The sequence below is a fragment of the Simochromis diagramma genome, unplaced genomic scaffold (genome assembly GCF_900408965.1).
Source record: "Simochromis diagramma unplaced genomic scaffold, fSimDia1.1 OVJJ01000411.1, whole genome shotgun sequence".
In the NCBI taxonomy this organism is placed as follows: domain Eukaryota; kingdom Metazoa; phylum Chordata; class Actinopteri; order Cichliformes; family Cichlidae; genus Simochromis; species Simochromis diagramma.
This window is the reverse complement of record NW_024386735.1, coordinates 1827765-1840122: the sequence shown is the minus strand read 5'-3', so window position 1 is coordinate 1840122 and position 12358 is coordinate 1827765. Positions and strand designations below refer to the sequence as shown.

General features: G+C 41.5%; 1 protein-coding gene across 12 annotated transcripts in view; it reads left to right on the top strand.

Annotated features, from left to right (window-relative positions):
- The window catches only part of LOC120738609 (striated muscle preferentially expressed protein kinase-like), a 59107-nt gene that overhangs the window by 22142 nt on the left and 24607 nt on the right, over positions 1-12358 (top strand). For 11 of the 12 annotated variants that reach the window (XM_040039985.1, XM_040040840.1, XM_040040621.1 and 8 more), the window contains 6 exons: positions 4326-4476; positions 5618-6466; positions 6677-7113; positions 8183-8329; positions 8588-8770; positions 11159-11310. In XM_040039985.1, the coding sequence (XP_039895919.1) occupies positions 4326-4476; positions 5618-6466; positions 6677-7113; positions 8183-8329; positions 8588-8770; positions 11159-11310 (1919 nt within the window). The remainder of the gene's footprint in view (positions 1-4325; positions 4477-5617; positions 6467-6676; positions 7114-8182; positions 8330-8587; positions 8771-11158; positions 11311-12358) is intronic. The other variant, XM_040040067.1, reaches the window with a different exon arrangement.

Below are 12358 nucleotides of genomic sequence, written 5' to 3'. Positions count from 1 at the left end.
TTAAAATGTAAATGTACATCGTTAAGTTTAAATAGAGGTGCGTTAATGAACAGAGATCAGGTGGAACGGTCCAGTGGGTTGGTGAATGTTATGGTATACTCACCTAAAAATGAGGTGCTGCATGAGATTTCTTTCTTTCACAGTTTGCCGTGTTGGTGTAGAGCTTCAACAGCTCAAATAATCAGTGAATTTACTGGCTGGTTGATCATCTTCCAGCTTCTCCAGTGGGAGGATTTGCTTTGCTTTTCTCTCTAAATTGAGGATTTTTGCAGTTTGGACTACTGGTTGGACAGAAAAAGACACGGGAAGCCATTTCTTGGAAAACACAGATTTGGGAAATCGTAAATTATTGATAGTCTAAGACCTACTATTGTTTATATTTTTCAAATGAAGGTATCATATCTATTATAATGCCACCCAGAAGTTTGTGGTTTGTGAGCTCTCCCTTCTAGTATTATGGCCATTACTGTTTTGGTCTTTTGGAGGAGAAATGAACACATTAATGGGTAAGAACCAAAAGCTGCACAAGTGCATCACACAGATACAGATACATGGTATTTAGATCTCAGATAGTACACAAACACACTAAGACTACTGCACAGATTTCTTAGAGGAGCTGTTAGTGGACGTAACTTTACAGCAAGTCAAAGCATAACTTTAAACTTTGATAAAATTTAAATGGTGGAGTTATCCAAAGATGTGTGGCCGTCATAGAAGGGGAAATTAGTCGTAGAAACTGAAGCTGGGCATTTTAACATGGGCGATTGACCTGCAGGGGGAGCCAGCCTCAAGTGGCTTTTTGAGTAGCTGTGCACTGCGCAAAAGATTTGAGGCAACCCACACTGATGGTACTTTCCTGTGCTCATAATTCCATCGACTTTAACGAAACCCCCTATAATGACAAAGCGTCCACCGTGCTTTACACATGGCTGCAGACACCTACGCATTCAACAATTTGGACCAAAAATTTCAAATTTCGATTTGTCACTCCTGTTGCCAATGTACACTCTGGTTCTTCCCTTGAGCTAGGTACCATTTTGTGCTTTAATAATTCATGGGTCAAGTATACCCACAAACAAAAAGCATTAATCTGAAAATGGTCAGGTACAAGGACTGGACTGAAAATGAGTGAAAAAGCAGACTAAAACTTTGAAAGACCTTCAGAAAGCCTGGAGAACTATTGCTCGAAACCGCTAAAAAAAGGCAAGAAAGGAAGCAAAATATAAACAAACGAGTTGTGGCTCAAGACTCAGCACAGTAATCCATATTGGCTTCATTCTTCAGCCACAGAAGTGTCTTTTCATCATCTTCAATTCAAACTCTCAGGATCTCAATAATTCGATTTTAATATAATTTTGACTTTAACAGAGGTCTCCGTTCCCAAGCTCTGTATCTCACGGTCGTGGGTTTGGGATTCCTTTTGGATTTCAGAAGAATGTTATTTAGTCCAAGAGCTTCTCAGTTTTGTTATTCATGCTTTCTATGCTTGTCTCCTGTGTAAAGTCAACCTTTTCTCCATGTTTGTTTACATTTTGTCTTTGTGTCAGATTTGAATGTTTGACTCTTGGTGTGTCAGCGTTCACTAGTTCCTGTTTTATTTTGATAGTTTCTTATTTTGTGTGCTTTGTATTGAGTTTTACTTTCCCGCTCTCATTATTCTGGATTTGTTGGTATTTCCTTGTGTATTTTTTTTTATCCGAGTCTTGTCTTATCCATGTCCTTTCTCAATGCTGTGTGCTCCCTTATTCTGTGTTTTCCCTTTGACTCAAGCCTGTCCTTGTTTTTGTTTTTTTTAAGAAAAGGCTTCAGCAATAAAGCTGCTCTTTAATTTTGAGTCCTGTCTCCCAAGTCCTACATTCTAGGTCAAATGTTAAACTCCTCAAAGCCCCCAGCATTTGATTTCCTCCTTTCTGTAATAACAGCCCAAATTAAAGCTACTGTAAAGAAAATCCTTCTTCCATCCAAGATTTTACAGTTTGGAAATCGCTCTTATTCAACTAAAGCAATGAACTAAGTTATATATTTCATCCCTGCTGAAGATTTTTTTTTGTTGCTAAAATAAAATTGCATATTGACTAATGGGTACTGTGTGAGGCAGTTTACTTGATCTAAAGCAAATCCGATTAAGCCTAAAGAGCATTAAATTTGATACAGGAGGAAAAAGAAATGCAAATCCTCTGGATCTTAATGCAAATGTCTAAAATTTAAAGGGGAGGAAAAGCATTTTGTCTAGCGGCAAGGTTACGCTTGAACCTGTTAGTGTTGCATTGACGAGAACAATTCCTGAAAGAGTCTTTACTAATTTGCTAATGTGGTGCTGGTCCATTGGAGTCGTAGAACCTTTACGTCCTCGCCATCCACTCCTAACCAAGCAACATGATGTCTGAATATAGACCTGAAATATTGACACCCTTCTCCTCTACCACAAAGAAATGTTACAGTATATTCTTTCCTCGCTCATACTCGGTGTTTGCACTTTCTAAGCTTTTGTGTTGGTGGGCTGACTACGCCCTCATCACGTCCCTCCAGAGACAAGCCACAGAAAAATAGAAAGAGAATATCAAATGAGGGAGGGATGAGGTGATACATCATTTGTTTTTTTCATGGAACAGAGTGGTTGCCTCTGCTGAATACTAAATAATGACTACAATACCTTGTAATACACAAACAAGATACATTTTCTCCTCAGGCAATGTATTCCAGAAAATATTTCCGGCCCTAAAGCCAGACACGGATGAGATATGTTTCAAAGCACGGCGTGTTCAAATAAAAATGAAAGCTGCTGCCCGGCCTCGGAGAGAAGTGAAAACAGAATTTTGAAGCTGTATATATCAAGGTCTAAAAGTGTGGCTGCTCTGAGAAGATTTCTCATTTTGTTCCGTCTGTTTTTTTGTTTTATGAGAAACTGATATTGCACAGCTACTGATGGTGACGCTGAGTCAGTATCATTCAATCAGTCAAGCGCTAAGATGTTTTTTTTATCCCCGACCGTATCGTTGCTTCAAGGTTTCCTTCGTTAACAGAAGATGCTGACCGCTCTTTTTTTATGCTGCTAAAGCATTCTTGTCTCCGTTGCTCATCGCTGGGCGAAGGATCACTTTAAGTGGTACACGTTTCAAACGTGGCCCCTTCACTTTCCGTTTCATTTCCTGTTTTCAAGCAATCAATAGGCTGTTTATCCATCATGCTTAACAACGCTGTCTTCATTAGACGTCATTTCCCCCCCACCACGGGTTTTTTGCTTGCTTCTTACTGCATTAACTTCCAGTTAAGACATTAAAAAATATTATAGATATAGGAATGCTTTATTAGAGAGTAAAGCAAAATCAGAGTCTTGGTGATACATCATTTCTTATTAGATTTATGCTAAAATATTTTTAAGAGGAGCGCGGTATTAGGAAATTACCATGCTTCCATTAAAATGGTTTAATTCACACAGCCCATCCATCAACTGTCTCTTCAATCTGATGAAGTTTGACTTGCAGGAACATCAGTAACTTCTATAACACCAAAACCAAAAAAATAAGTATATACCTGTGTATATACCATACAATAAAAACAGTCATGCAATATGATATGACATGATATGATATGATTATCCAATGATGGATGGTATGATATGAAATGTCAAAAAAGTGGTACAAACAATGTGAAATGATACAATACAACACGAAATAAAGAGATCCAGACAATACAACTTTAGTACAATATGACATTTTATGTTATGATATGATACAATAAACACAATATAAAAAGATACGTGTCATACAATAGACACAGTACAATATAATAATACAATGTGATATCCAGCCTATTCATTTATGTCCACTGTAATGAACATTTGTTTTTGCTCTCTATCATCATCACATCACATTTATATCAAGTCTTGATGTGCTCAACAGAGGAAATCGTGGCCTTTCCAATGATATCTCATGTGTTTGGCCTCTTTTCGCTCTGAAGAGGAAGAAATATCAAATACTTTCTTCATCCCATATTTGGGAAATGCCTTTAGCCTACTAACTACTTACTTACTGCAAACAAATGGCTGCTTATTTAGCCATGCCTTTATATAATATTCTGTTATGCAAAAAAGCTAAATTGTTATTGTTAAAAACAAGTAACCACACTCTCACCAGTGAATTAGAAGGCTCACAGCTCAAGATCATTTTCAACACAGACACAGTTTAGTCTCTTTATTGATCGCCCACAACAACCAATATATTGTTGTTGTTGTTTTTAAAATGCTAAAAGTCAGATATAAAATTATACAATTTTAATTTTTAAATTCAAACAGTCTCTCTCCCTTTCTCTCTTTCTCTATACAGGTGAGGGAGGAAGGGTGATGGACTACAATCCCGATGCTTCAGATCGCAGGGCCACCCTCCCCGGCACCTATGACCCTGTAGTGGAGCGAGAGCTCCGCACTCTGGGTTCCCGACCTCCAGGGCCCCATTTGGATCCCACAAACACAGCAAGGCAAGGCCTCGGTGGGGGTCCTTCCGAGGGGGCCCCCCCTGTCCGTCACCTGGGTGTGGAACCACTCATCCGAGCGTCTCACGCTAACCTTGCCCGGCCCATTCAGGGGTCAGAGGAAAGTGTTTCCGTAGGCAGCGACTACTATGGGAGCATGTTCAGCCTGTACAGAGGGAGAACATTTTCTATGCCGTTATAGCACATGGCTTTTTAATTCCCAGGATTTCCCCCAAAAACGCAAAAAGACTGTCCAGAAACCCAAATTGCAATGAAAACTGACTCATACGGCAAGACATTATATCCTCCATAGACCCAACTCGCAAAAACTTTATTCCATTTGCTATACAATTTGTTATTCATTTTTTACTCTTCTTTAGATATTCCCATTTTTCCATATAGTGTACTTTTTTATTTTGATGTCACACTTTCCTTCGACTCTGCGTGCCATCAGTGTGGATTGATTTGAATCTAACAACGATTACAAGCCAACAAAATAACAATGTTAATATTAATATTTCATATAGCCATTAGACAGGATGCACTTGTACAATCTTCTAATATAATATATTATTCAGCACTTCTGAAAACTGTGATTTTTACCCACTGCATGTTTTCTACAGCCGCCCCTCACTTTTGGATTAACACCATATGTTTATAGGTTTGCAGTGGCATGCATGGGTTGCTTTGATCCGAGCTGATATTAGCATGAGTGTTCTCACCGAGTAATTATCATGTGATTCACAGGTTATTTTTAGGCATGGTGTTATTGTGTTAGAAGTTTAAGCAGGGGTGCTTTTTTTGATTTTCGTAGGAGTTTATGTTCTTATTTTGTAATATTGTTGGTGCAACATGCCAACAACAGCGGTTATTGCAGTTTTAGGGTTAAGGTCTTAAGAAGTCTCAATCTCAAAATTTCATTACATTTATTTCTCTGCCATTTGATTTCACACTGTCTGATGTGTTGCTCATTACCTGATACAACACAGAAAGCACATGCGAAAACACAAAGAACTCAAACATGATGAGACAAAATGACACAAACGGACATTTATCTGCATCTTATTACTCCTCCAAAGCCTTCGCCACTGCACCAGAGCTCTAACTTCACCCCTCCATTATTTCCCCTCAATCCTTACCCCTCTAGGCTTCAAACTGCTGATGAATCACAGGGCCTGTCCTCCTATGTCCCCCTGTCTTCCCCCCAGCCACCTCTTACCACGCACAAAAACAGCATCAGCACACAAAAACAAGACTCGGGCAAAGTCAAACCTTCAGGTCCTCAAACTTCTAATACGGGCCAGTCATCTGGCACCAACAGTGCAGTTATGACGCCCAAACTGGCTCGTGCAGGACCCAAGATCTTTGACAAGGTCCTTGCCTTTGAGGAGCGAAGGGCGAGTGTGGATCTGCCACGAGGGGCAGCTTCCTTTGACTCAGATGAGAGTGGAAAGAAGACAGGAGGCCCGAGCAAAGATGAGAGTCGAATACTGCAGGGTGCAGCCCAGAAGAGAGCAGTATTCAAGCAGAGGGCCTCTTCATTAGAGGACAAGACAAACTACTCCCAGAGGATCCAGAATTACCAGAGCAAGTTCACAGAAGAGCTCCAGCGGATCAAGAAGCTTGTGGGGAAACCAAGCTTGAAGAAGGCATATTCAACTGAGCAGCTGTCACAGAAAGACAGGCTGCACACGGGGAAACTAGAACCCATTCCTGCCCAAGTGGTTAAAAAGTTAGAGGCGAGGGAGCGAGCCCTAGAGGAAGGAAAAGTTGGGGAGAGGGAGGGGGGCAGCATATGGAAGAATTCTCAGCAGGCCCAAGGCAAAGACCCGGGGAATCAGAGCAGCAGCCCCGAAAAGGAAAAGATGACACAGTCAGATTTGCACGGGAAACCAGTAGATAGCGCAAGGAAAATCTCTGTTACCACGGCAACGCCACCAGTTCACCAGTTACCAGGACAACCATTGCCAATAGCTACAAAGACGAGCCTAATCAGGTTTGAAGAAGATTATCTTTACTTCTGAAATTTTCTCTTAAAAAAAGATTCCAATATGATCACATTTGTATATTTTTCTTTGAGGGATTTGAAATTTCTTTTAAAAAACAACAACAAAGCACTTAATGGAAATTAAGAGTTTTAGACATGTAATATTTTTTTCCCTCACTTGTTATATTACATAACAGCTTTCTCATCTTTTGCATGCAGGGAAACCCTACAAAGCTCTCTGGCAGCTGACAAAGACACACTTGTTAACACATCCCACAAATCTTCATCCTCCTCCAGAATTGATTCAAAGAGAGACACCAACATGGACAACAAGGCGGACCACCGATCACCAGGCCCAACAGGGAAGAGAGCATCCCCAGTAACTGTAAGGGAACCAGGACCCCAGTTCCCACCCAAGCCTCCTCGGCTCACCCCATCACCCAATCCTTCCATCAGCCCGCTCCTAAAACGAAGGAAGGCGGAGGTGGGGCGGACATCTCCGGCCATGAAAGTGAACATCCCCACCATCCTGGTGGAGGATGAACCCATGGAGACAGAAAGTGTTCCACACAGGAGCAACGAGGGAAGGAAGAGCGAGGGCAGAGTACACAAGAGCAAAAAAGGCCGTTCTGCTCAACGGAAGTCTGCAGACGAAGGTAGGTGATGCTTTACGAGTGTTCTAGATAAACGTGTTTGTAAAAAATGCAAGCATCCAGTCTGGAACTGGATGAACACTTTAATCATTTTGGGAGCCATTAGGTTCCTGCCTGTGGCTTGAGTGACCCAACTGTTGTCCAGTTTGTTTCTTTACACAAATAACAAAACAAATACAACCACCTTTTGTTGTCCCTTTAGAAGGCTTTATCCATGGATTTCTGCTCAACTACCAAGTCTACCAAGTTGCTAGGCTTACAGTACTATTTTCATAAATGTTCCCATTTGGCAGGTCAAATAAAATAAAATATCTAGACAAAGTGGTAGAAGGGAACATAATGACAACCATAACCCTAACAAAAGAGCACTAGGAAGCTGGTGGATCTTAAGAGATTAAATAACTCCCTTAGCCCTAAGCTAAAAAGTTTTGCTATCATATCTGATTAAAGGTTTTTGTTCTGTTTCACCTTTGACCACCACCGAGGGAGATTATTAAAAAACAAACAAACAATTTAAACTGTAAAAAGATCAGGACCTACACACACAACACTACCCCTAAGAAAAATGTTAAGTTTAACTACCAGGGGTCAGAGAACTAGACTTTTTAGGGTTGTGACTTCACTCTTAAAGAACGTAAAGTAATACTGGGTGTTTGTTTGCTTCCCATTTTAACAACTTTTGCTTTTTTGTACCTCATTTGTGGCTTTAAGATCTGAAACACAAAAAGATCTTATTGGAGATTTATTACCTTTGCTAGGCTGTAAGTCCCCGAATAAGAAAAACATGCACATAGAAATAAAAAATACAGATTACAAACTAAAAAGGAATGATCAAAAAGGTTGAACTTATATATATATATATTATATATTATGTTGTCCACCATGGAAAATTAATCAAACCCAGAATTGCTGCCGGGCCCAGACTCACTAATGAAACTCTTTTCCTCATGGGGATCCGTAAAAGGAAACTAGCCCAATGCCTTAATTTGGAGTCTGACCCATTTTTCTAAAGCAGGTAATAGAGCACCGGCAGCTGCACAGAAAACACTCTGACCGTCCCTCTAATTCACAGGCGGTTCTTCCGATGACTCTTACCTGTCTGCTGATGATGAGCCAGCTGAGGCCCCGAGGTTTGAGAAGCCTCTTGAGGACACCACCGCACCCAGCGCCTCTGAGGTCACACTGCAATGCATCCTCACTGGCAGCCCAACCCCTACTGGTACAGCTGAAGACAAGTCACCATTTTAACATCCCCATTTTCTATAATTCTCTTTTTTGAATTTAGTAAGGAGACTGTTTTCTGTTAAGTGCCGTATAAAGCGATTTCTTGCACACATAGTCTTATGAAATCTGTTCAATTTTAAGTGAAACTCTCATAAACCAAATCAATGAGCCTTATCCTTTCACATGTTTGCAACCCGACTTCTTCCATATCAGTTTTTCAGTGTTTGTGTTTTCTCTCTCTCTGCCTTCTCAGTGACATGGAGGAAGAATAATGTGGAGATCCGGTGTGACGCGTTCCATGTGGTTAAAGCTGAGGGCGAGAAGCATAGTCTGGTGATAAAGGAGATGAGGCTGAGCAATGCGGGGTCATATTGCGCCACAGCTGTCAACGCGGCGGGCAGAGCGTCATGCAGTGCGACACTCTACATTCAGTCAGGTGAGGCTGGGCCAGAGCCTGCTTTCAAGCCCTGTGCGATACTTGAAATATTGGTATCAATTCGATTACCAAGTAAATATACAGCCTGTATTGCCAATACCAATACAGATACCGATAATTTTAACCTATAAAGGCAGCTTTTATGGGGGTGAGCAGTGTGTCATGATTTATGAGATGAGCCATCTTCCAAAAATATTAAATTTATTTAACACTTTTCAGTAGATACTGAACTTAGAAGGACAGAAACAAAGTATCCATCCTATCGCACTAGTATCTATCCAGTACCAATACCAGCGTATCGATGGTTACATGTATCCGCCCGCCTCTACTGCTTTCTTGTTTTGCAGTTAGACATGGTGACACATTTTACCAGCACAAATTTTAAATGAGGAGAGCGACACCGGGGGGAACATAAAAACGATGCTGCTCTCAAACATGTTGACTCACACTTTAATCCACTGCCAGCCCTCCTCCGTCTGACATTCTGTCTTAATGACTACAAAGGCCCGCTGGAGCTCAGCATCCCGACCGGGGCTCCTCGCAGCGATAGTTGCCATGGCAACCCATTAATTCTTGAAGGCACCGAGCTCCCCCTCGGCATGAATTCAAAACGCAGACCTGCCCCCGTCACACAAAGGTCTCCTGAGCCTCAAAGGCAGCCGTGGCATTCAAAATCAGGCAAAAAAAGAAAAATATAAGCGCCTGCAGTGGACGGGTGTTTATACTACGCTGTGCATGAGAGAAGCTCCCAGCAGTGCTGGTTCGGCCTCATGCAAATGCAACTTTCCCCTCTTCACAGTTTTGTCAACAAATGCGAGCGCTCACCCTGGTGCTTTTCCGACAGCAGCACGCGGGCCTCTGTTGCCATATTAGGCCAGCGGAGTCTAACTTTGCAGGAGTATTTTTAGAAGGCCTCTTGTTCTCTCGGGTAATTGCTGTCTGCTTTATGTCCCCGCTCGAGATTACAGCTGTAATCGTGGAGTTTTTCATCACTTCAGATTTCACGCTACAGGGCTTGGGGATGGAGCTGCCAGAAAGTGGCGGGAGATTATGTGAGTCATTTTAGCCGAGAAGTGTGTAGATTGTTGCCACGACAAGCCAAAATAGTGGGCGAGATTGATCTACTGGCTTCAAAGAAATATGCGAGAACATAACACAGGCCTATTGTCATTTTTGCATTAAAAAAAATCAAAGAAGTTGAAGAGCCACAGCTTTGTGACTCAGTGGAGTCTTTAAACCTAAGCTTTAATAAACTTTTAAAATATTCACCTTTTTCATCAGCCCGGGATGTCAGGAGTGTAAGAGAATAAAGGCGTAACAGTGATGGGAAGCAGGAGGACAGGGTGGAGGAAAGTTGGTCGGCTCACACTGTTCGGGAGTTGTGTAAGAGTTGGCAGGTTTACATAAATACTCTGGGGAGTTATCCCCTGGTGCACAGACGCCGCTCAGAGATGTGACTCTAGGTAGGTTATTTTGTTGTTTTTATCCCCCCTCCTTTTTTTAATGCTATAAGCGCAACAGAATATCCACCTACGTCGCTTAATAATTTGGCATAAACAGTGTTTTTTTTATCGTGTTTCATTACTATTAGTCAGCTTTTCCATATATGGCTTTCGGTGCAGTTCTTTCCATCTGTATATGCGACCAAGCCTGCCTTTCACTTGCAGATGATGACCCACTTTCCCTTTATTTTGCACAGTTGAATGTCATGCAAAATACCTATCAGTCCACTGTTCTGCCATCTGAAAGGGGGGGACATGTCTTTATTCTACTTGGGTAATTGATTTTATTCATTTTCACTCGCAACGTTATCTAGTCGTGCCAGATATGTGAGGTCTTAGGCTTTGCAAAGATTGTGAAACGCTGACACAAAAACGAAGGCAACAAAAGAAGAAGGAGAGACAGAAAGAGAGAGGCAGCTCTTTATATTTCTTCCCGCAGCTGTGAGTTGAGTCTGACTGTAGTCCAGACTGCCAAGGGTCCAGACACAGTGTCTGATCTAGAACTCGTGGGAATGAGTGAATGATTGGGTCAGGGATTAAGGGATTAATTCGTTATCTGTTCGCTTATGGTCACTTCAGATGGTCCCTGTGCTCAGTGTGTGGGGATGCATGTGGCCCACTTGTGTCTAACCCACTGCTTTGTGTTGCCAAGTGCTCATTTTGGCAAAGATCAACACCAGCAAAGCAAAAAAAAGACCGTAAACATAATGAGCTACGCCGGTGCCATGTTAACCATATTTCAAAAGGCTTTGCACTCAATTACTTAAATTAAGACGTGTGTAAATCAGAATCGACTTTTTTGTGAACTCAAATAAAAATGAATTAGACACGGTGGTAGTATGCTTGTAATTCTATTATATTTGTGTCTGATATCTTGTTCTTCCAGAGCCGACCCACACGCAATGTGGGAAATCTGCTGTATCTCTGGAAATCAGCAGTCCAATCCAGTCAGATGAGGAGTACCTGAGTCCTCAGGAGGAGGTGATGGAGGTCGGAGGCTCACTTCCTCACCATTTAAAAGAGCCTCCCTCATTTCAGGTAAAAGTATAAAAGCTCCTTATGATTTTTTCTTTAAATAACAAGCGCAGCGTCATAGTCGATGTCTCTGATATCCCCATTTCGTTGTCTTTCCCGAATCATCATAATTAATGTTGGTCCAGGTTCAACACTGCAAGTGACCAATCACATTGTTGTGATGTATTGCCAAAAGTATTCGCTTGCATATGAATTTGAATGACATCCTGTTCTTAATCCTTAGGGTTTATTTTGATAATTTGATCAACTCTTTGCAGCTCTAACAGCTTCAATTCTTCTGGGAAGGTTTTCCACAACCTTTAGGAGTGTTTATGGGAATTCTTCCAGAAGCACATTTGTGAGGTCAGACACTGATGTTGGACCAGAAGGCCTGGCTCGCAGTCTCCACTTTAATTAATCTCAAAGGTGTTCTATCAGGTTGATGTCAGGACTCTGTGAAGGCCAGTCAAGTTCTTCTACACCAAACTCGCTTATTGGTGTCTTTATGGACCTTGCTTTGTGCAGGAAGGAAGGATCCAGCTGCAAACTGTTCCCACAAAGTTAGGAGGATAAAATTGTCACTAATGTCTCGTTATGTTGAACCATTAAGAGTTCCTTTCACAGGAACTAACCCTGCTGGCCCAACTCCTGAAAAACAATCCCGAACCCTAATCCCGCCTCCAACAAACTTTTCACTTGGCACAGTGCCGTCAGACAAGTACTGTTCCTCTGGCAACCCCCAAATCCAGAGCCATCCATTGGATTTCACTGCATTTAACTTAAAAAAAAGAAAGAAAAAGAACAATTGTCTGTTGTCATTAATGGCAACTCTCTTCCGTGTGAGGTGTTGCTGCACACTCTGTCTTGTTTTCCAGGTATGCAGGTATTGGGGCCACAGGCAGGTCCCAAAACAATTGGACAAAAATATGAGTTACTGCACATGGAAATATGAATCTTCTTTTGATTGTTCTCCGATCTTAAGATCACACTGTCCTGCAATATTCATTTTCCTAGTAGCAAAATGGCAATCTCCATGGACATATCCTTTTGCATTTCATACCATGACTCCACT